The following is a 25,136-nucleotide window of genomic DNA, read 5'->3' as shown; positions in this document are numbered from 1 at the left end:
ACACAAACACAGAAAGTGACTGTACTAACCCCATTCAGTACTGGAACGCATTATTATCGTGTTTTTTGGTGTGATCAGACGATTTTGTTGACATCAGGAAGAGTCTATGGAGGTCAGAAGATTAATGGCCAGTCTTCACTATTTTAATCACCCACATAAGTTTCTGAGGCTGCATAAAATCTTCAAATAGCAAGCAGAATAAATAGGAAGAGATTAACACTAGGAAACAGACACAGCTTAATATCGTAATACAACCTTAAACACAAACACACTACCATTCAAAAGCATACAGATTTGATCATATTAACCCCACACCAACGCACGCACACACGAACATCAGCGAGGGGAAACCAATAGTATGAAAGCTGCAGTATGAGGAGGAAGTGGGTATTGTAGTCGTGGTGGTGATGGTGGTCACAGCTCACCAGGAACCCCTCACCCAGGCTACACGACCCCACAGTGGCAAGAACATCGCCAAATTGCAGGTACGGACCGTACGGTGACAGTTATCGACACCAGGCTATTTCAGTTATGGACACCACACCAACACCATTATACCACCACCACCACCACCACCACTACTACTAACTCCCCTCTCTCATTGAAGCAGTAAGTCCAATATATACAAAATACCGGTATTATGAACTTATAAAACAGTGACCTTTGAACTTCTACACCACACGACACACTCAAAACGAAAGAAGTAAACACGAGATGAAACTGTAACTTGAAACACGTACCTGAATAAAAAGAAACAAAGAAAAAACAACAAAGAAAAAAAAATCCCAACGTTACCAACGCAAGAGAGGAACAAAGAAAGAAAAAGGAAACTAACCAGGCAAAACAGAAGAAAAACAACAATCCACAAACGTTACCAATAAAAAAAAAAACAAAGCAAAAAGAAACAGTAACTAGGCAAAATAAATCTAGCACTAACAGCAACAACAACAACAACAACAACGTTACCAACACGAGAGAAACAAAGAAAGAAAAAAGGAAACAGTAACCAGGCGGAACATTTCTAGCGCCAAAAGTGACTCGTAACAACACAACAAAACGAAAAGCCAGACGAACTTAACTGAACTCGAGACAAAAACAAAACGTGACAAAAAATAATCACAAAACAGAAGAGAATACGGAGACTGCGAAGAGAGAGAGAGAGAGAGAGAGAGAGAGAGAGAGAGAGAGAGAGAGAGAGAGAGAGAGAGAGAGAGAGAGAGAGAGGGCGGGGGGTGATGGAGAGGGAGAGAGAGGGAGAGGGAGAGAGGGAGAAGCGAGGGCAAAACATGGAGCCTCGTGATGGTGATGGTGGTTGTGGTGGCTGCGGCGGACACAAGTAACGGTACAGTGGAGAGTTGAACTGGTGGCGCCCTCTCCTGACCCAGCAGCCCTCCTCGCTCACCTGCACGCCGTCTCCCGCCCTATGACTAGTATGCATGTGGTGTAAGATGCTCTCTCTCTCTCTCTCTCTCTCTCATTGCCGCGTTCGTCTCTGTGCAAGTACTACACTATGTTAAGTTAGGAAAGTAGGTCTTGCTCCTATGCCCTCCTCCGTGTGTGTGTGTGTGTGCGCGCGCTTTCGTAATACACCAGCACAGCGTTACTAGACAACGCTTGACACACGAGAAGGCTTCGTTATCCTAAGAAACGAGTGATATCAGGTTCCGGAGGAGGAGGTGGTTTGTCTTCATTGTGTCACATGTAGAGCCTGATTGTGTACTTCCATGACACACTACAAATCTTACTATAAATACTCCGACACACCAGTACGTTAATCCCCACCACTAGGCTGTATCAGGTTATGAGTAGGCTTATCTTATCTCCTTTACGTCGTGGCAGGGGGTATGGAATGTGTTCAGTTCATGAGCCACAACGCATCGGGGGACAAGACAACCAGTGCTTAATAAGTCAGCGAGGGACAGAGGTAAAGAGGCGAGACCAACCCTGGGCTAGTATTCTCAAACCGTTCTACGCTTCAACCTTTACTATTTCAAAAGGCTTTTATTCAAATTTACACGATTTTTTTTTTTTTTTAGTTTTTAGAGTTCTAGAGGCAGAGTGATTAGATTTCTGCAACATTAGCAGGAGAAATACTCTTGAAATAGTGGTGAGAGAGCAAAGCGTTTCTGAGTAAGGACCCAGCAGTCAGGCCACGTGCTGAGTAGAGAAGCTGGAGGTACGGAAGACACATCAAGGCGAGGTTAGTGATGGCTCGCTGTCACAGAGGGATTAGGCACAATAAACATCTGCCTTGGTAACTAATGAAGAAGATACTGGTGATAAGATCCATAAACAGAAACACCATTAACCCTTTGAGTACTATGACGCTTTTCCATATTCATTGTGCTTACTATTGGCTGATTTTATACAGCTTCAGAAACTTGGGTAGGAATTAAAAGAGTGAAGACTGTAGACGTTAATCTTTTGCCCTCCATAGACCTTCCCCATGTCAATAAAATGATCTAATCGTACACATATCTCAAGGAAAAAATGTGAGCCAGTATTGAAGAGGTTAGCATCATGTCACTGGTCAATGGATACAACACAAAGCCAAGCAAAATATTCCCCATTGACCAGAACAATAACAAGGTTCCATTATCAGCTTACTAATGGTGACCACACTGATAAGAGCCAGACTGGGTGATGTATTCTTACACAAACACAACAACCAAATGTTCCTTGCCACAAACCAGTACATGTTAACATTCTCAACATAACTGCAGAAACAAGGTAGACATGAATGCACAATACACACAACACTAAATCTATTCCCACGCACATAATTCTTAACATAGTACTAATAATAACTACAAACAACACCGGACACTCTTAAAGCCTCCTTCAGTACCATGACACATTTCCCTATTCATTCTACTAACTATTTGGTGATTCTATACAGCTAAAGAAACTTATGTGGGGGATTAAAATAGTGAAGACTGTGGTAATTTTTCTTCAGATCTCCATCCACCCTTCCCATTGTCAATAAAATCGTCTAATTACACCCAAAACTCATGGTAAAAAAGCGACCCAGTATTGAAGGAGTTAAATGCACATATACTAAGCCAACACTATTACTGCACCCCTTCTCATGTACGAATATCAACCCCCTCAGTACTGGAGCACATTTTTACCATAAGTTTTGGGTGTGATTAGACGATTTTATTGACATTATGAAGGGTCTATGGAGGTCAGAAGATTAATGGCCATAGTCTTCACTCTTCTAATCCCCCACACGAGTTTCTGAATCTGTATAAAAACACCAAATAGTAAGCAGAATGAATATGGAAACGCATCATGCCACTGATGAGGTTAAATGTCTATGGAGGTCAGAAGATAAATGGCCAGTCTTCACTCTTCTAATCCCCCACACGAGTTTCTGAAACTGTATAAAATCACTAAATAGTAAGCAGAATGAATATGAAAACGCATCATGCTACTGAAGAGGTTAAGTGTCTCTGGACGCATTAAACAACACTGACACTATAGAGGTAACAAAAAAGGAAGACCTAAGATCATATACTCAAATAATTAAAAGTTTTTGTAGTGTTTAAGTGACTTGTGTTCACTTTTGCTCCTGTTTGGTGAAGGTAAACACGCCTCCAGATATTAAAAATGTTTGAAAGTGTTTGTTCATTATTCCAGCAGGCTGGATATGCAGATTATGACACACACACACACACACACACACACACACACACACACACACACACACACACACACAATAACACACACACAGCTTCACTTAAGGAAATACAGACTTGCGAGAGACAGAGGCAAGAGAAGTGCACACATAACAAAAGAGAACAATAAACAAGGTAACACTGGAAAACAAATACACAAGTACAGGCCATGACACGTGTGCATGTAACGAGGAAAACCGGAGGAAATACACACAGATGACAAAGGAAAGAGAGATGGACGAGAACAATACAAAACACACACACACACACACACACACTTACCGCTATGAGGAAGAAGGCAAACATACACCACACTAGATATATACAATAAGAAACGAGAAAGGGTATCACATCACCATCACCACCACCACCACCACCAACACAATAAGGTCATTAAATCAAAACACACACACACACACACACACAATACCTGGCCAGCTGATTTCACCACTACCCTATTTTAACCCAGGTAAGCGGATAGGTAGGTGATCAGGCAGCCTTTCCCAGTCCCCAGGTGTCCCCAAGTGTCATCAGCATAAATGAACCAGAACATTAGGGCTTGCAACAAAGGGTCGGCTCAACTTTATGGTGGAAACAAGAGGGATGAGAGGAACGACAAGAGGCCAAGTGATGATGGTGGCTGGGTGGGTGTGCCAGGTGTGTGTGTGTTTTAAGAAGTATTTCTATAGGGTATGTTATAGAGAGAGAGAGAGAGAGAGAGAGAGAGAGAGAGAGAGAGAGAGAGAGAGAGAGAGAGAGAGAGAGAGAGAGAGAGAGACATTCACACTGAAATACGTCCAGAGAAAGATGGGAAAAAAAATCCAGGTGGTAATATGGTCTAGACTCAAAGTAAACACCATTCCAGAGACCATCAGTGCCGCCACCACCACCACCACCACAGCCAAAGGAATGAGGAAGCTTTACATTTTGCATTATATATTATCAGCCTTCCACCATGCATCGTTACTGCGTACCTACCTACCTACACTCACCAGTCCTTGCCTCATCTCACGCACACTTGCCTGCATTCCCTCCCACCTCTACTCTAGTCCACTGGGGACACAACACACACCTGAACCAACACTGCACGAATACACTCCAGCAGTTTGTGTGTCTCTAGTCTACCCTAACCCAATCTAATCTCTACCTAACCTAACTATCCTAACTTTTTTAAGCAAGCAAAACTTAACCTAACCTAACTAACTTAAAACTAAATTAATGTAACCAGGATAACCCAGTGGATCTGTACACTACTATTAACTATAAGCAATAACTACACAGAGAGAGAGAGAGAGAGAGAGAGAGAGAGAGAGAGAGAGAGAGAGAGAGAGAGAGAGAGAGAGAGAGAGAGAGAGAGAGAGAAACCCTAAGTCTCGTCAGTTCAGTGTAAATGAAATCCAACAACAGCATTAGAGTAACATTAGAATAACTAGTCTCTCTTTAGACAAATAAACCTGAGCAAACTGCAAACAACATCAGGGAAAGATGAACCTTGAAACATATAGTTTTTTTTTCAGTTCAGCGTAAATGAAATCCACCAACACACCATTAGAGTAACATTATAACCCTGCGTCTCTTTGGGTAAACGAAGTACAAACAACAGCATCATGAGAGATTTTTAGTTCAGCTTAAATTAAATCCATACAATAGCATTAGAGTAACATTATAATCCTGTGTCTCTGGATAAACGAAGGATAACTACAAACAACAGCATCAGTGGAAGATAAACCTTGAAACAAATAAGGAGTCTTTCAGTTTAGTATAAATGATATCCATACATTAGTTACATTAGAATCCTGCATCTCTAAATAAACGAAGGGTGACTATTAACAACAGCATCAGAGGCATATATAAACACGTTCTAAGACTGTCAGTATATAGAACACAAGATGAAAGAAAATGCAACACATTAGAAAGAAATATTGGTTGTGTTCTATTCGATTGTACATAACTGAAAGAAAACTCACAAAATAGAGGGAAAGAAGAGTTAGAAAGTAAGAAAAGACACTGGAAAGAGGAAAGGAAATGCAGGCTGTACTCAAATTCAAAGGTTCCTGCAAGACTGAAGGAAAACACAGTACACACGAAAACAAGACAGATATTACCATTCATAAGAGGATCCACAGTAGAAGGACAACACAAAAACAAGGGAAACACCTGCAGAAGACACCCAACACCCAGCCTCCTATCACCACCACACCAGCAACACCACAACGCAACACAACACAGGCTCGGATTCTCAAACACCTGTGTGCTTCACCTTCATTATTTCAAAAGGCTTTATTGAAGTTCACACGAGTTTTTCAAAGTGTTTTTACATTTCCAGAAGCAGAGTGACATGATTTCTGCATTATTAACTGGAGAAACACTTGAAAACCTCGCTAATCATCTCTGTGGCCTTGGAAAACAGTCGTTGTGAGAGCAAAGCATTTCTAAGAGTGACAAGATTTCTGCATTATTAACTGGAGAAACACTTGAAAACCTCGCTAATCATCTCTGTGGCCTTAAAAAACAGCAGTGATGAGAGCAAAGCGTTTCTGAATATGGATCACAACAGGACACGACACGACACTCTCTTCATGACAATCCGACTTAACACATTCACCATCACCTGCTAATGGGAATCGTTTATTAATGATGTACCAAATGAGTTCACTGGGAGAGAAAAAAAGAAAAGAAAATAAGAGAAGAATAAAACATCGCAGTGTTTCGAATATCAACTGTGAACTTTCGATTGACGACTTGACATTTAGAGAGAGAGAGAGAGAGAGAGAGAGAGAGAGAGAGAGAGAGAGAGAGAGAGAGAGAGAGAAAAGATAAAACTCCGTAATGAAACTCAGGCCAATTTTTGTCAGCGTATAATGTGGTGGTGTCACGTGGAGGCTGTTCTTCTTCTTCTTCTTCTTCCCTCCCTCGGCTTTCACTCCAGGCTAAGTAACAGCGTGTGTGGGTTGTGCTTTCACCCTTCTGGAGTGACAGTAGGCAGGCTCCACCTCTCTCTCTCTCTCTCTCTCTCTCTCTATGTTTTCTAGTTCTTAATTTTTCTCTCTCTCTTACGTATGTTTTCTAGTAATCTCTCTCTCTCTCTCTCTCTAATCAACCAGTTTCCTTGTTTTCCACCCCTCACCCACACTGGTCTCTTTTTTTTTCCTTCTTAATCTACAAAGTTTTCTAAGACCCGTATTTTCTCACCACGACTGTTTTCAAGGGCCACAGAGATTATTAGCGGAGTTTTCAAGAGTGTTTCTCCAGTTAATAAAGTAGAAATCTTGTCACTCTGCCTCTAGAACCATCAAAATACCTTAAAAACTCTTGTGAATTTAAATAAAGGCTTTTGAAACCGTGGAGATGAAACTCAGAAGTGTTTGGGAATACGAGCTGTAGTCCTCACTCCATCTACGAAACCTCACACACACACACACACACACACACACACACACACACACACACGTACGTCTCGAAAACAAACACTAATACGAACAACAACAACAACAACAACAACAACAAACACACACACACACACACAAAAAAAAAAAGAGATCCGCAGTCCAGCATAACGAACAAACTAAAGTAAAAATAGCACAGGTGTTTGTAGGAGTGCAAGATACACACACAGACAGACACAGACACGTTTAGCATGGAAGAATGGAAATGTCAAATGCTGCAGAGACCACGACCCGGTGACCGAACAGGTGATAGAGAAAAAGATTCGATGAAAAAATATGACAAAAAAAAAGGGAGGGAAGATAGATAGAGAGAGAAGCTGGTTGGGTACACACACACACACACACACACACACACACACACACACACACACACACACACACACACACACACACACGTCTGCCTGGTGAAAGTATGAGGGAGGTAGTGAGGCAGGAGGAAGGGCAGGGAGGAGATGAAGGTGGAAGAGGGGTGGTGAGATAAGAAGGGGAGGTGGAAGGTGGTGGAAGGAGATGGAGTGGAGCTGAAATGAGGAAGATGGCAGGAGGTGGAATAGATGAAAGTAGGAAAGTGATGGAAATAAGGAAGGGAAAAGAATAGAAATAAGGAAGGGAAGGAATGGAAGTCACGACGAATGAACCGAGTAGAAGTAGGAAAGAGGAAATGGAAGGATGCTAGCTGACTTGAAGTAGGAAAGAGGAAATAAAGGATGCTAGAAAGAGGAACAGGACAGAAATAAAATAATGAAGGTGGAAAGGGGGACAGAAATGTGGAAGGAAAGACATGAAAGTGAATGAGGAGCAAAAACGAGAGAAGCAAAACAGATGCAAGAGAAAAAAAAATTATAAAAGGAAAGAAAAATGAAAGTGGGAGAGGAACATAAATGAAGAGGGAAATAAAAATCGTAATAAAAGAGGAACAGGAGTGAGGAGGAAAAGAAAGATGTGGACGAAAGAGGGACATAAACGAGATAGGAAAGAAAAGTAAGGTCAGAAGATGCGGAATAATGAAATAAAACACAAGATCACAGAAACAATATCACAGATCTTTCAATTCAACTCAATTCAACACAATATCTTTTACACTTCTATTTTCTTTTTGTTCCTGACAGAGCTTGAGAAAGGTTCTGCATCAACGTGACTCAACGTGACTGGGGGACCATTGGTGTGTGTAAAGTGTCCCACAAACCCACCACCGTATAGTGCAACTCTGTAACTCGCAGCTTTCCTTAAACCCTTCGATACCGAGACACATTTTTACCTTGATTATTGTGTACGATTAGACCATTTTATTGTTTGTGTGTCTATGGAGGTCAGAATATTAATGGCCACTGTATTCGGCATTCTATTCCCCCACACAAGTTTCTGAAGCTGTACAAAATCACCAAATAGTAAATAAAATATGAAAACGCTTCATGGTATTGAAGGAGTTAACCTCTTCAATACTGAGACAGATTTCTTACCTTGATTTTTCTGTGTACAATTAGACCATTTTATTGTTTGTGTGTCTGTGGAGCTTAGAATATTAATGACCACAGTCTTCACTATTTCAATCACAACATGAGTTTCTGAAGCTGTATAAAACCACCAAATAGTAAATAGAATGGATATGGAAACGCGTTAAGGGTACACCGCCTTGCCTGGTGACTCTTATAGCAAACCTAACAGGAAGGTTTGCTTGAAGTCTAAAGAACCAGAAGTAAACAAAGCCAATCAACTCTAGGCAAGGCTGATTTCCATGTGATGCATCATGTTGGAATCAAAACAAGCTGAGGTAAGTGTACTCTGAACGAAGCCACACCAGGAAGACACCATAAGGGAATCAAAACAAGGCCAGGCAAGCCACACCAGAAAGGCACCACAAGAGAATCAAAACAAGGCCAGGCAAGCCACACCAGAAAGGCACCACAAGGGAATCAAGACAAGCTGAGATCAATGTACACTGAATGAAGCCGCCAGCAGGAAGGCACCACATGGTTCAGGGTTCATCACACGACAAACCGTGACAGCCGTGACATAAGCACCACTACACACTTAATCCTTCGCCCACCACGAACCTGTTTGTACATTCTAAATAACGTAAAATGCACCAATGCCACTCAATACACACTTTCCATGATGCACTTCGATTAAGAAATACATGATACTATTTCATGTTGCACAGAAGCTAAGACCTTCACTTATAGCAGCAAGACATTGAATACCATAACACTAGGCCAAAACACACACAAGACCGATTCTCAAGAGGAAATACATGCACAAATAGATTAATTTAGGCCTAGGGACATACAGCAGAGGCAACACTTCTGAAGGAGAGGCTGAGGAAGCACAGCATACAAACTACCCAACAAGCAAACGATGGTCAAGGCTATACAGTAATATTTTTCATGGGGCAATGTCAGCAACAACAAATCTGCTCCACTTCAATAAGAAATGCAAGCTACGACTATTTCATATTGCACAAACGCTAAGAGCTTCACTCACAACAGCAACACATTGAGAGCCATATTCAAAAACGCTTTGCTCTCTAATCACGACTATTACCAAAGGCTAGTTGAAGATACTCATGTTTTTAAGGGTATTTTTTATGGTTCCGGTGATGGATTAGGAAGATTTCAAGATACTCATGTTTTTAAGGGTATTTTTTTATGGTTCTGGTGATGGATTAACAAGGTTTCTAGTTGATAATAAGGAGAACCTGTCTAGAAAACCCGGCTAGTTGTCTATGGGGACTTGAAAAACTGTGGTGGTGAGAGAACAAGGCGTTTCTGAATATGGCCGTGAACACCATAACACAATAGACCAAAACACACATAAAAACGATTCTGAGGAGGAAATACAAGTACGAATCGATTATTTCTCGGCTAGGGGCGTGCAGCAGAGGCAACACTTCTGAAGGAGAGGCTGAGGAAGCACAGGAAACAAACTACTCAACAAGCAAACGATGGCCAAGGCTGTTAAGTAATCTTTTTCACGGGGCAATGTAAGCAACAACAAATCTGCTTGTGAACATTTAGTGAGACAAGCAGAAAAGTTGGCAATACACGAGGTGGTTTACAAGGCAACAGAAAATGCAAAGGAAACCAGACACACGAACAGACGAATGGCACTGCAGTAAGTTTGTTTTCCTTCTTTCTTAATGGACAGAAGCGTCGTTTGCAATTCAGTGGGTGATTATCAAGACAACAGGAAATGCACTGAAAACAAGATACATGACACAGAAGTAAGTTTCCCAAGAAGTGCGAGAGTACAAAATTTACTTACAACGAACCCCAAGACGTGTGATAGTCCAAAATTTACTTATAACGAAACCGAAGACTTGAGAGTCCAAAATTTACTTAAACGAAACCCAGAGCTGACGACTGACTGGCTGTATTCGAAGCGCTTCATAAGTTCGCAAGACACGAAATATAAGCAAACCACGCAAACTGGCATACGAAAGGAGGAGGAAATGCAAGAACAAGTTTACTCCCGGTCTACTGTCCCCTCCACCTCCCTTTTTTTTTTTTTTTTATGACGAGAAGCAGAGTTGGCAATCCTGGCGGGCGTGAGTGTGTGACAAGACAATAGAAAACCTGAGGAAGGATACACGAGCCACGGAGCAAGAACGGTGCTTGTGAAACGCAGCAGAGAGGCAGCAGGAGTGTGCGTGGTCGCTGACAACGGTAGCCAAGGTGAACAACAACTTGCAACTCCGTCTTGGATTGCCAGAGGAACTGTTACATATTCCACGTTACAAGTCACTAATGCTGAAAACTGCAACTTGCAACACTGAACGCAACAAAATATATCTCTCATACGTCACGTGACAAGTGCAAACAAATACAGAGAAATAGGATGAGAAGATAAATAGCTATGACACTAATATACATATAAATTCAGACACTGAAATACAGAAATAGGAAAACAAAATGGAGTAAATGACAAACCAACACCAAAAAATCATAAATACAAAATAATTTTAGCACACACGCACGCACACACACACACACACACACACACAAGTAAATCCTTGGAAACTGTACAGAACGCTGGCGATGTGTGGTAGGCAGGCAGGAAAGCACATGACCACCCTACCACCCACCCACCACCTCCACAACCGGCAAGGTCACCGGGTCATCCAGAGGTTACATACTTACCGTGGCGGGTCATCACACTACCACGTCATCACTACACTCACCACCAACACCACTAACCCTGTACAGCGGTCCACAGATCTCACCAGACTGTAGTGGACCAGATAATAGCACTTCCAAACACTGGTCTACGTGACTCGAACCTTAGTGTTGTGTGTGTGTGTGTGTGCGTGTGTACGTGTGTGTGTGTGTGCGAGGGTGTTAAGGGTGACTGTTGGGTGTTTTAAGGTGATTTTATGGCGTAGAAAACACACTGGAATGGTGGCTTTAATAACACCACACGAAGACTCGCCCATGACTTTTTAAAGGGGTCTGCACCACAGCTTGCCACCAGTGACCACCGCACCAGCCACACACACACCACCACACCACAATGGCAACGGGCGTGTTAGCGTCACACACCACCAAAGCCCCACCACACTACCACACAGCCCCCACCACCACCACCACCACCACCTTCACTGGATCACACGTACCGTTTGAAATGTTCCTTAATTCTGTCTGCGTTTATATTCTCGGGTAAATTTCCTACCCAGAGATGCCGAGTCTCTCTCACCATCTTGCTCCAACGTGCACATGGGGATGTATCGAGTTATCTCACTCCATATTGAAGCACTCATGTAAATCCTCTCACGAAGGAAAGCTACACCCTTACTTCACGACGTTCCAAGGTAGACTGATGACGAAGCCGCTCTCGCGACGTTAGAGTCGGCCAGGGCAGGCTCGCTCACTAGCTCCCAGCCCTGCCGCGCATCCCAGCCACCGTGTCCACCTTATGATACAAGGAACATGCCTTGCCTCACCGCCCTACAAGGAACCATACACTCTCAGTCCCGTATCTTGTTTGTGAATAACACGTCTTCACGTCATATTTGACACGTTTTGGTCACTTATGTGAATCCCTAAAGACGCTGAGCAGTGTTGCTATTTCCATATGGTTATGCATTGGCACAACTGTTTCACTCAAACTCTAAGGGGGTGATATAGAACATATTCTGTTCACGTGAACATTGAGACAACAGAAAGCACTTGGTGAAATAATCTTACGTCATGGGACTATTTACCGCCTATCTATGCAGTCCAGCATTGCTGATTTAACGTAATTTCATCATGTTAGATATTAGGCTGTATGTAAATTGTCCTATTCTGGCACACGAGTTTCCACAGAAAAAAAACTAAGGAGTTAGAGACCATCGAAAATGCGCCATCCATTGGTAATATTAGACATCTTTTATGATGTAGGGAAACCGTCCTTAAAACGAGTCTATTCTGGGTGTAACCACATAAAGCTGTGTATGACAATTCTGATATTTTGTATATTGGTTCTACCTAAAATTATCAATTCATTTTATCTAGATTTGTATAACTATACACTATCTAAAATTATGCAAAATAGGATACTTGTGGCGAACCTTAGACTAGTGAATTGATCAGAAAATACTGAAGAAGTAAGTAAATTTCGCCAGTTGAGATATCCGGCCTTCGCCAAGTCTAACACGTCTCCGCCAGGGACTTTCTCCTCTCATTGTATTTTGTGTGGTGTAAGAGCAAGGTTTACCACCCTGATTCTCCACCACTTGTGCCGATTGTTGTCCTGTGTACCCGTGACAAAGGAAAATGCTGCAAGCTGGTGCTGTAAAACAAATCCAGCTATATAAAATCCTCCCATGGCCAATAGTAACTCACTAAATGGAAGCATAAACACCTCCTGTGTGGGATACATTAAATAGGTGACGAAGAGAGAAAGAGAGTGAGGACGAGAACCATTTTCTGCCTCTCCGTATCTTTCCTTTAGAGTGTGGAGAGAAATGTAACGATATTCAACCGTGGAATGAAAACTTGTACAAGTGTGTGTGTGTGTGTGTGTGTGTATGTGTGTGTGATGAAGAAAGTATCATACGTGAGTGGCTCAAGAAGGAGGAGGTGGATCGCAGGAGTGACAGGACGGTGGATTTGGCAGCAGCGCCCTTACCACCAGCTGTTGAGAGAGAGAGAATTATAGATAATTTATATTTTGTTTCTTAGTTTATATAATTAGTTGTTTATTTAGTTTTGCAGGAGAATAATGATGTGGAGGTCTGGAATAAATATTTGCAAAATGGTCTCATTACCTGATTCAATAACTTGCCTATGTCCAAAGAGAGAGAGAGAGTGTGTGTGTGTGTGTGTGTGTGTGTGTGTGTGTGTGTTAAACATGAAAAAAAATTATGAGAACATCAAAATATATAAAAGAGCAAAAGAAAAGATAATCCCTCACACCCACGTTGTTTCATGTGTTCCCTTTAACATCTATCTAAGCCTTCAAAGTGGCTAAGTGGCAATTCTCTCACGCCCGTTCTTCATTTTTTTCCTTCTACCACCACAATCTACGCATTTCAGTATGAAAATATCCGGAGAATCTTGAAAATTGAAGTTGATTTGGGCACGAAGACTTGGGTAGGTAGGGAGGAGAGGCAGCGGGCTGTCTTGACGTCATGGTGATGGGCAAGCTGAACGTGGTTGCCTGTAATGATAACGTTTGATTCTTTGAGATATACTAACAAATCTGTGGTCACACATTTCTCATTTAGGCTCTATAATCTTTTTTTTTTTTGTGGGGGAGGGAGGCAAATTCTCAATATTTTTACAATTTTCAAATAAGGTAAATTATAATTAGTTTTTCATGGTTTTCATTACAAAACCTTTCCTTTTAAAATCTGATTCTCTAAGATAAACTAAACAAATATATGGTCACATATTTTCTATTTCGATTATTTCATTTTTTTTTTTTTTTTTTTTTTTTTTTTTTTACAATTTTTAAGTGGGGTAAATAAACTAACTAGTTTTCAGGCTTTTTTTTTTTTATCACAAATGCCTCCTCGAAATCTGAACAGTGTGTTGATAAGTTAGCTCAGCATCACTCTGGGGCGCGAATGACTGGCTTTACAGACACCAGCACTGGCAGTCACAAGAAATGAGTCTCACGCACACGACCCACTTGATCTCGGCAGCTTTTCACTACATAGGACGTGTTAACCCCTTCAGTATCATGACGAGTTTCCACATTCATTGAGCTTACTAATTGGTGATTTTATACAACTTCAGAAATTTGTGTGGGGATTAGAATAGTGAAGACTGGCCATTAATCTATGACCTCCATAGATCCTTCCTAATGTCAATGGAATGGTCTCATCGTACACAAATATCAAGGTAGAAATGTGTCCTAGTTCTGAAAATGTTAAGTTATCTCATCAGTTTAGGTATCAGAGTGTGCTATGATCCTTTGGCTGACCAGGAAGTACTTAAGTTTAAGGGCAGTAGCATTTGGGAGTGTTCCTCGGAAGCGTCGAGGAATATAGGCAGTGACGCTGCAGTATCATACTTGTAGCCTACGTGCTTATAAAAAAAAAAAAAAAAAATATATATATATATATATATATATATATATATATATATATATATATATATATATATATATATATATATATATATATATATATATATATATATATATATATATATATATATATATATATATATATATATATATATATATATATATATATATATATATATATATAAGCTATTTCAACATAATACTGAGACTAAGTAATATTCTCCTACCACAGAATGTAGCATAAAAAGTAAAAAATATACAAAGTAATTTGAAAGAGAGGAGTGTTTCTGAGCCGAAAAATGCTTGTGCATCCTTGTCATTCACTGTTGTAGCCTACTCATAGTCACAGGGGCGTCGGTGATGGGAGGCCGTGGACACTGGAGGGAATGGACAGTGCTTGATCGGAAACAAGAAATGAAGATCAAAATTGTGTTTTAAGAGTAAGGGAGGCTGCCGTGAGAAGCGCCCAAAGAGCTCTATGTAAAAGGTTTTGGCTTGAATCTTCCCAAAAAAAGACCGAGATAGTACGCATCTACAAGGTGTGTAAGTACAATGCCATGTATATGTAATACACATATTTTTTCGTACTTACAGCAGCCAACATGGTGCAGAGGAAAGTGAGCATTGAGCAGCATATGGACAGTAAGCGCTGGCAACTCGCTACTCGTTACTCAGTGCTCACACCTCATAGTGAACCACGCGGGGTCACTTGTTAACCTTTGCTGTTTCCTTAACGTCTTACTAAACAGCTCTTGCTCGTTCTCTCGTTAGTCCAGACGAGGTGACAAGATCAGGCCAGTAAGATGCCCAAACTGCCCCAGAAAAAGTATTACCGGCAGAGAGCTCACTCCAATCCCATCGCGGACCACAACTTTGACTAGTAAGCAAGGAGTCCCTGTACCTGATGACCATGGCAGGGTAACATGGAACCTGCAGTCTCGATGTTTTCATATTACACCCTTGTTCACTGTCATATTTCCATTCCCTTTTTCTCCTGTTCATCTATTCGTTATCCGACCAATAGTATGTATGTATGTGATGTCAAATCAGCTGGGTGAAAGAACAGCGAAGGGCGAGCCGGGAAACGGAGAGAATGAGAGGGGCCCAAATATAAGGACATTGCCGAATCGGAGGCTTTTTCGTATTATGTGCCTAATGAATTATACTTGGTCAGTGGGAGGGATTCATATGCTAAGACAAGTTTTACCCCTTCAGTACCATGACGCGTTTCCATATTCATTCTGCTATTTGGTGATTTTATACAGCTTCAGAAATTCATGTGGTGGATTAGAATAGTGAAGACTCTGGCTATTAATCTTCTGACCTCCATAGAGCCTTGCTAATGTCAATAAAATGGTCTAACAGTACACAAATCTCAAGGTAAAAATGTGTCCCAGTACTAAAGTAGTTAAAAAAAGTCCAGTGAAGTTTGGGACCTAGCCAATGTTCCTTCAATGTTATTCCCTTTATTACTTATTCAGTGTGTTCTTTTCCCTCTTCCAGTCATGTTTACCTTCTTAATGAGGGGGGGACAGTAAGAGTATACACATGTCCAAACTCCCCACCACACACATTTACCTACTTGTGGTTTGGTTGCAGAAGGTTGTGTGTATCTCCTTGTAAGTGACATGTTTTCCTCCACAGCCCAGTATGTCCTGATGAAATGGACTGGAGTGCGCTGTACCCCAAACACTGCCAGGGAGGTAGTGACAAGAAAGTAGAGTTTGCAGACATTGGCTGTGGCTATGGGGGACTGCTAGGTGAGTCATCTGGGGGAAAAAATGTATTTCAGTATGAATTGAAGTTTTTATATTCTCTATAAAGAAAAACAGCAATCCTGTCTGCTCCACCATAGCAGTACTCCTCAGAGCCAGCCCATTTTGTGGTCAAGCTGTCCCTCAATAGCTTACCACATTACGTATTGTTTTATCGTAATACATATTCCTTATTTTTTGCTTTCTTCACCTTCTAGTATCTTTGGCTCAAGTATTTCCCGAGACATTGATGCTGGGGATGGAGATACGAGTCAAGGTGTCAGACTTTGTAATTGATCGCATCAAAGGTCTGCGGGAGGAGAAGCAGGATGTGCCTGGAGGATACCAGAATATTGCCTGCATCAGGACCAATGCAATGAAGTACTTGCCAAACTATTTTGAGAAAGGACAGGTGAGTTACACATTTCAAGAAGTTGATACAAAATTCATATGAAATGAAATAGAATGTTATCTTCATTAAAAAAATGTCCTCAATATAAAGGATGAAATGTAGGTATACATTGACTTGCCTTGATGTGTGCAATTATCCAGATATTTGTAATATTTGCATACCAAGGTACAGTAACATCATATTCCAAAGAGAAGTAACCCAGAAGACTCCCATCTTCTCTCGTTGAAATAAGCCACAAAATTAATATCCAACGCTAATCTTTCTTCCTCATATTCCAGCTGAGCAAAATGTTCTTCCTGTTTCCTGATCCTCACTTCAAGAGGGCAAAACATAAATGGAGGATCATTAACTCCTCACTTCTGGCTGAGTATGCATACGTCTTACGTCAAGGGGTCTGTTTTCACACTAAGATATGCTTTGTAGTCATGAATTACTTCTCAGATTTTGCTTCTGCTAATATCTAGAATTATTAAAAATAATTATAAGCCTACAGTTATATGGTCAGTTGAGTAGTGAAGGGTGAAGGTGGCAGACAAATCTCAGGTTGACCCAGGAATACTTTACTTCTCTTATGTTTTGACTACAAGTCTCTCTGAGTTTGACTTGCAAAGCAAATATCTCTCATTAAATCTGTTATTCATTAATGGTTTAGACATATAACAAATTGTAAAGTGTTGTATGGTATGTTAGTGCTATAATGTATATTTCAGGGTCTGGTGTACACAGTCACTGATGTTAAGGATCTTCATGACTGGATGGTTCATCATTTTACTGAACATCCGTTATTTGTTTGTGTGACGGAAGATGAATTGGTGAGCATAAAGTACTCTCTCTCCTCCACCTTCTGATTAAATCATGCTTACTATTGAAGATCTATACTGGTACATACATTCAAATTTTCAGAACAATGGTTTCTAAATTGTCTTACCTAAACAATCTTTTATTTTTATTAGGTGGATGACAAAGTAGTGGAGCACTTGTTTGACAGTTCTGAGGAGGGGCAGAAGGTGTCTCGTAATAGTGGAGAGAAGTTTCTTGCAGTGTTCCGGAGAGTAAGTGGCCCTGTGCAAGCAGATGCAAGAACGGAATGAATATATGAGTAAGTCACAGTGGTTGATCAACTTAAGGAAATTATCACTGGATATTTTAATTGAGTAATGTGATGAAGATGTTGAAGCTTACAAGGTGTTTTGTGGAAATTTTATTTAATTTGATTTAATTCAACTAACATTTCCCTCTGTAGAATTTAACATCTACCCCAATATCATCACACTTTTCATGGTGTAATTGAACAAACCCACCTCTAATGTAGGCCTTTCACATCCATCTTTCTGCTCTGCTTCCTCTTGTCTTTATTCTTCACATGACTCACATTGTCTACAGAGACCACCTGGTTGCTTAGCGATTTCTTCCTCCAACGATTGCAATGCTTGTGTGTTAGGTGACATGAAGCTGCTGTCAGGATGTTGTTCATTCATACACACAGACACCAAGCTGTGGAGATCAGTACTGTATGGTCTTTGGAGGGAATTAAATAATGCTGTGCGGATACCCATTCTTCCTCCAAGTCACTAACCTCAATTAATAAATCCAGAGACGGAGAGTGTGGAGCTGAGGACAAGGACTAGAAAGAAAGGAATGGTGGTCAGTATGGAGGATGCAGCTTGAGGACCATTGTCAGTGGGAGATGCTCATGCTCATAATGACTGTGCCTCTCAAGAAGATACTATGAAAACTGTGTGCCCTGAAAATGAATGTATGGAATTTAGCATGAAAATAAAAGGAAAAATTGATTTCTTCATTCAATCACTTTAATGGTGTAAAGTCCTCAGTCATATCTAGACATTTTTCAGATAAGTGTCATCCACAAATATACACCCTGTATCAAATGTTAGAACTGCCTTGCACAAGTGCATATATATATATATATATATATATATATATATATATATATATATATATATATATATATATATATATATATATATATATATATATATATAAACTAACTTCCATGCAAAAAATTCTCAGCTTAAAACGTAAATACACTAAATATTAGAACATATGTACATCAAATCCACAGCACTTGAGTTTGTCCATTTGATAAGTTCAGCACATGGGAATCAGATGTCCAAGACAGCTGTCAACAAAGGATAGCTGGTGCATTAGTCTTGAGCTTAATATATATATATATATATATATATATATATATATATATATATATATATATATATATATATATATATATATATATATATATATAACATAAGGTAAAGTCAAATAGAAGAGCCAAATGGAAAAAGGCAGCTCAGAGAGTAAACATATCTTAGAATACTGGTGTAATTTTGGCTGAGGCTCACTAATATCTACCAAGGAAGTGATATCAGCCTCAGTTGAGGAACACTGACGTAACAGTCTTGGGAGAGCACAATTCCAGAACTATGGCTTTTCTTTGTGTGTGTGGACACTTATTGCAACATCACAAATGTTCTGCACCACTTGTTTGGATTCTTCTTAGTGTATTATAGTAATTGTTACTATACAAACTTTCTATACAAACTTTTCAGTGCAAAATTCTGCTTACAAAATAAAAAAAAAATATGGGAGTGCAATATATCATGGTAGTGTATCTTTTTAGCAACAACTTCATGAATTCCCCCTTTGTAACAAGCATATAGTATGTACAATAAGTCATGAAAAAATGCCTTCATATAAAAAAAAAAATCAAAATCAAAACACTAGTATATGCACTAAATTCACTGAAAATTATACGTATCCTAATATTTTTTAGTAAGGTTTATGTATGTAACACAGCGATAGATCATAACTGTCTAACATATAGATACCAGCATCATAGTTTCAATATTGATTGCATTCCTTAGAAACTGATGTAATTATTCCACCAAATTCTAATTAAATTTACACCCATTCTGAAAATATCACATTCTCTTCAACAGCAACATGCTACTAAGAAGCTTGCTGATCATTACTCTGCTGTACTTGTGGCCGTTAGCAGCTGCAGCTCCTTTACTACAGCACTGACACGCCAAATACATTTTCAAGTAACACCTCTATCATGTCAAAAATTCTGCAAAAACTTGGATTATCCACAGATGGCAGTCAACATCTTTCTAGTGAGTGCTTATATCTGCTCAAATTCTATTGAAGATATTTAAAAAGATGCCACAACTATTAGAAATGTTATTTGAGATGGACCTGGAGATGCCAGACGCTGTGTGGCAAGATTTTATAGCCGAGATGCCAGTTACGAGTAGTATTCCCATGTAAGAGTCGGCCTTGGCACAAGTAATCATCATACATACTCGACAGAGGACTGTGAATAATTTCAGGATAAGTTTTTATCTCCTGTATCTATCAATTGATCACAAACCTCTTCTTATTTATTTTTTTATTTATTTATTTATTTTTTTTTTTGTTACCAGCATGTACGAGTAACAAAAACTTATCACATTTTAGTTGCTAACCAATGCATTCTGTGTAATGAATGGGCCACAAAGTGCCAACTACACTTCAATGATACCTGTAGCAATAAGTTTCTCTTGAATAAGGAAATAACTCAAAGGGTACTGAAGAAAGTGTGCTTGTCATTGTCCACTGTTGATAAACATAAGGCTCACTTACAGCAGTCTGCAGGACTTAATAATGGAGTAGGTTGTAAAAAACTAAGGCACCGTTTCTTTCTGAATGCACATTAATAGTATACAATTTCTTATATTCCTAAATATCTTTTAAAAGTACTGTAAATACTACTACTTACATTACCAATAGGTATCATAATATAGGAATCAGGATCACATACTTGGCCTTATCTATACAGTGTAAATGTATCAAGGTCAACAACTGTGACAGACATAAAACACACAAAGCTTTCTGAAAATTCACAACAGAGTTAAACATACACATGGTTGAAGTGCACAAAATTTGGGCTACATGTTAAGTGATAGTTAAGAGATTAATAATGGAGACTATAGGCTATTAATGCTTTGTCTTTTATTCAAGTAGAAGACTGTCTTGATAGAAGGGAGTGATTAGGCATCAAAGGGGAAAACTAGTCAAAATGCAGGATCCTTCTAGCCTTGAGATCACCCAGTTGATTTAAATTTTTAAAAATTCCCTTAATGTGGCATTTTATGTGTATTACTGTTGATAGAGTTGAATCATATCATTATTTCTGCATTATCAACATTTCTGATCAGTAATAAAAACCTGTAATAAAATGCAATTTGTTGAAATATTAAGAGCCTACTACTCTGCAACCCTTGAGTGACTCATTGAGCAGAGATTAAAATATTGTAGAGAAAGTCTGCTTTTGTATATTTATGTACCTATCTATCTATCTATAAATAAATTCTAAGTTTGTTACAAAAGTAAGAATGTCTGTCAGTATTATGCATTTTAATAAAGTTAATAAAAAAGCAAGTCAGGGAGCGAGTAAATAACAAAGCTGGGATAAAGATATGAGCAATGCAGGCCAAGATTACTGTGTGTATATAAGCAGACTTCACAATGCCATTACTTGGTTTTGAGAAAAGCAACTGTGGTGTATGAAATAACCAAGTTGTGCTTACTTTTTTTGTCATACAATGTAAGCATGTATAAACTGTAATATCTCGTAAGTGTGAAAAATACACTATCTGTACTGTTTTGAAGAATCACTGAAGTTGTGTGAAAATAATATTTGTAACTACAGTATATAAACATATGCTTTTTGTGACCAATGTACAAACTAGACCTAACATTAAAGCTGGAAACTTAACTATAATTTTCAACAGTAATCCCAATTTTTTTTTTTTTTTTATTTTACAGGGCTAGCAAAATATAACTTTTCATCGTTTTTTTTTTTTCCTTTATAATTTACTGCACCTGATGGTAATCCAATCTACAAACTACCTTCAATAGTACCTAGAAGAGACTTTTTTCAAGAAGGCTGTGGAGAATGATGCTTCTTCCTCCTGCAATAAAAAAATAAAGGACATATATAACATTAAGAATATTTAGACACAGGCAAGAATTATTGTATATTCTGGTGAAAAAGACAACTTTTAGATAAGACAGGCCATAAATTTCAGTTTAAATTAAATTATTTCAGCTGATAATGATGGTACACCATCTGATGTGAAGCTTGGGTCAGTAAGCCCCAAACAACTGAGATAGTGATGTACCAGTACTACAGTGAATAAAATATCCTCATCTTCAAAAACACCTTCCCATCCCAGGGAGGTGGATGATCTCAACACTCAAATATTCATGATATCATTCACAAATATTACATGTGGTATCTTAACATATAATATCGTATTTGAAAAAAAACTTACCTTTTCTTCTTGTGCTCTGGTAAACTCTCCTGGCCACTATCTAAGGTACTTTCAGTTGAGGAAGATTCATCAGAGGATGAAGAAGATGACGATGAAGAAGAATCAGAGGACGAGTCTGAAGCCATGCCACAGCACTTGGTAGTGTCTGTATTTTCAGCTACAGTTGCAAGATCTGGTCTCTTCTCCTGTGAGCAATACAGCACATGACATAAACTTTGAAATTCAAAAATGAATGAATAAATAAAGCTTTAGTGTTTTACTTACTCTCATACTCAAGCCCATGGTGATGAGTTATCATGTAATGTAGTGGCATGACAACTCAAGTCTGACCAAAATCCACAGGGCCTTGATTATTCATAGCATAATTTGTGACATTTCACTCACATTACACTGGATATCATGTCCAGACAATCTCCATCAACAACCTCTCCCTCTCAGATAAATCTAAGATTGTCTCCATAGTATTACAAGGAGGAGCAGCTGATAAATTCTTAAATTTGTAAACTAGTTTCTGAAAACAACTTAACTGAAATAAAAATGAATTGTACAGGTCCTTCAAATAATATATTCATACCTTCAGTACTCTAAGCCACTTCTTGGACAACTTTGGACGGCCTCGTACAGTCTTGTGCCAAACTATTGGGAAGTTGGTGACTGAGCAGAAGTTCTGAGTGATGGCAATGGTGTCGTCCAAATTGATAACCACATGCCACCAGCCGCCAGGCACAAACACTGTCTCTCCAGGATTCTGGATCAGCTCAATCTGAAAAATTTATATGATCACCACTTTTTTCTGGTTTAACATCCAGTTTTTCAAGTCTATCAGGACTAGAACAGTGCATACTGACAAAGGACTTTGGATTTGACATTTGGTAATTCTTTCTTAGAGTATATCACCTTCCCGATCCTCAAACTGTGGCCAGGATTCAAACCCATGCACCTGAGGACCTTACAGTCCTAATAGTGGGTGTGGTCCCACTGTACCACAGCACCCACAAATGCCTATTATTATTTTAGGGAGACGGTGGCGTAGTGGATAAGGTGGTGCGCATGAGATCAGGCAGACATCCATGCGTAGGTTCTAAACCCACCATGTACTGTCTTGAAACTTTGTCATTTGTCAAATGGTTTAAAGTTACCTACATGTCACCATGATACCCAGGTTCTAGGTAGAGGTGTAATTTCCCTACACAAAAGATGCACTTGGGTGGTGATATGGGCCCTAATATGGGTACCACTATAAATAAAATTGCCTGTGCCACTAATGGGTGGAAGCTGGACAGTACTTCCCATACTATTCAAGTATAGGCACTATAGGCTATGGAAGAAAAAAAAGATCCAGTAAGATCAACATTTTCTCCTAACCACAGTGCTCTTACTGGAGTATATTTCCTACTTGAGGTGAATATCAGTTGATGGAGAAGTTATCAAATAGCCCTTTCTGTCAAACTGACAAAACTTTGATATTTGTCTTGCAAATCTCTGATGTATGAAGTTTTCTCCAATAGGAAATTGTCAACCATCTCACACAGAGAATATAATTTGATCAACAACTTGGTCTGAGTGCACCTTGTCACGTGGGATGCACTACTTAATATACATGAATATCATACACTTCCTGCTAATGATTTGCTTTCAAGTCATCAATGATCAACAGCAAGACACACCGGCCGGTACTTCTCGGGCCACGTGGGGTGTTGGGTGCGAGGATACACTAAGTGGAACCACGTGACCGCCTCACCCACTTGCTTCCCTCCTTCAGTATTAGACACCCGAATCAGGTCCTTTGGAGTATCAGTAGGAAACAAACACCATCTGTAACACACATACAGTATCATCAATCTAAAAGTAGACACAAGGATAGTTTAGAAAAATCACTATTTTTTGTTTTGAACAACTGGTAGCCTCTTGCAGCTTCCCTCATTTTCTTGTTCTGATGTTTTAAGTCAGTGCTGTATATAAGAATCTGCATCACCTGCTGAAGAATATAGATAAAGTAGATGAGTGGGTTCTCAGTCAAGGATAAGTCTTGGATGAGGAAGAAAGAAAGAATGGAAAAAGACAGCACGTGGTCAAGAAGAGAATACTAATCCTCACGATGAGCTACTCACCTTTTGTGACCTCGGACGAGAGAGTTCCATGCACTTGTTCCCAGAGGGTCAATGTGGATGCCGGTGCCAGAGCGACTTGGCCCCATGACAAACCATCTGTATGGAGGACGCCTATCTTCCCCAGCATACTTGAACAAGTCATCACGAAAATACTTGGGCACTTCATAATCTTCTAAGAGCTTCTTTCGTCGAACATGCTGCAAAATGTACAAAATGAAAGCACAAGAAGCCTGACAATGTTTATGTCAAGCAGAATATAAAGATGTAGGTATAAAAGATGTGTAAAGAAAAGGCAAAGTTATCAGAAAATATTTAGCAGAATACTGCTAATAATCACTCATGTGGCCATCACTGACAAAGAATCATGAAAATGTTAAGTACTTACATCAGCAAAACTACTATCAAAAATGTATAAAGGACTATCGTCATCAGTTGCCTTCATATATTGGATATAATACTTCATTTTCATCTTAACACTAAAGCCTTCATTGTCTTCTCCACATTTGAACTTCTGGTTTCTGTACTTCTTTGCAAGTCTCTGTTGATGGAAAATAAAAATTAAGTAACAGTACAAGTTGAAGGATTCATAACAAATAAAAAAATAAATAATATATACCAAAGATAAAAAACAGTTTTCATTGAAAACATTTCTTGAAGGTAATACATAGAAAGTCCCTCACCTCCAGAGTCCACTTGTACTGGGCCTTCCAAGTATCAGTGATGCCTCGCACCACCACAGGCTTGTAGGTCTTCTCATAGCGTTCAATGAACTCCTCAACGGACACCTCGTCAACATGGATGCGCTCAGCTGTGTCTTTCACTTTATTTACACTGCAGTCAAACTTGTTCTTGTAGTCCAGCTTCGTCCACACTCCTTTTTCTACACAA

The 25,136-nt window shown here is 39.5% G+C and overlaps 3 protein-coding genes across 5 annotated transcripts in view; 1 reads left to right on the top strand and 2 right to left on the bottom strand.

Annotated features, from left to right (window-relative positions):
- Positions 1-11,946, bottom strand: part of LOC123519230 (protein split ends-like) — a 149,137-nt gene extending 137,191 nt beyond the window's left edge. The window contains exon 1 of the mRNA XM_045280353.1: positions 11,736-11,946. Coding sequence (XP_045136288.1) covers positions 11,736-11,818 — 83 coding nt within the window. The 5' untranslated portion in view covers positions 11,819-11,946. The remainder of the gene's footprint in view (positions 1-11,735) is intronic.
- An 860-nt stretch (positions 11,947-12,806) lies between these two features.
- Positions 12,807-18,594, top strand: LOC123519574 (tRNA (guanine-N(7)-)-methyltransferase-like). Of its 3 annotated transcripts, none has more exons than XM_045280995.1 (7): positions 12,807-12,989; positions 16,280-16,395; positions 16,608-16,801; positions 17,080-17,193; positions 17,512-17,613; positions 17,755-17,900; positions 18,396-18,594. In XM_045280995.1, exons 2-6 carry the CDS (start codon positions 16,299-16,301, stop codon positions 17,890-17,892), a joined length of 645 nt encoding a protein of 214 aa, XP_045136930.1. In that variant the 5' UTR covers positions 12,807-12,989; positions 16,280-16,298; the 3' UTR covers positions 17,893-17,900; positions 18,396-18,594. The 3 variants fall into 3 exon arrangements, with proteins under 3 accessions (XP_045136930.1, XP_045136929.1, XP_045136928.1); XM_045280994.1 differs by lacking the exon at positions 12,807-12,989 and adding an exon at positions 14,995-15,178; XM_045280993.1 differs by lacking the exon at positions 12,807-12,989 and adding an exon at positions 15,261-15,515.
- Positions 18,595-21,667: 3,073 nt separating this feature from the next.
- The window catches only part of LOC123519573 (bifunctional arginine demethylase and lysyl-hydroxylase JMJD6-like), a 5,115-nt gene continuing 1,646 nt past the window's right edge, over positions 21,668-25,136 (bottom strand). Inside the window, exons 2-8 of the mRNA XM_045280992.1 lie at positions 24,929-25,136; positions 24,634-24,786; positions 24,249-24,445; positions 23,805-23,952; positions 22,712-22,900; positions 22,138-22,322; positions 21,668-21,774 (exon numbers count right to left, since the gene is read on the bottom strand). The exon at positions 24,929-25,136 is cut by the window's right edge and continues 4 nt beyond it. Of these exons, the coding sequence (XP_045136927.1) occupies positions 21,741-21,774; positions 22,138-22,322; positions 22,712-22,900; positions 23,805-23,952; positions 24,249-24,445; positions 24,634-24,786; positions 24,929-25,136 (1,114 nt within the window). The 3' untranslated portion in view covers positions 21,668-21,740. The remainder of the gene's footprint in view (positions 21,775-22,137; positions 22,323-22,711; positions 22,901-23,804; positions 23,953-24,248; positions 24,446-24,633; positions 24,787-24,928) is intronic.

The sequence above is a fragment of the Portunus trituberculatus genome, chromosome 45 (genome assembly GCF_017591435.1).
Source record: "Portunus trituberculatus isolate SZX2019 chromosome 45, ASM1759143v1, whole genome shotgun sequence".
Classification (NCBI taxonomy): domain Eukaryota; kingdom Metazoa; phylum Arthropoda; class Malacostraca; order Decapoda; family Portunidae; genus Portunus; species Portunus trituberculatus.
The sequence above is the reverse complement of the archived record's forward strand: the minus strand, read 5'-3'. Positions and strand labels throughout refer to the sequence as shown.

Coding starts and splice junctions, on each gene's coding strand:
- LOC123519574 (XM_045280993.1), top strand. CDS start 15,439: ATGCCCAAACTGCCCCAGAAAAAGTATTACCGGCAGAGAGCTCACTCC. Junction 17,194..17,511: donor CATACGTCTTACGTCAAGGG/GTCTGTTTTCAC, acceptor TGTATATTTCAG/GGTCTGGTGTACACAGTCAC. Junction 17,614..17,754: donor GTGTGACGGAAGATGAATTG/GTGAGCATAAAG, acceptor TATTTTTATTAG/GTGGATGACAAAGTAGTGGA.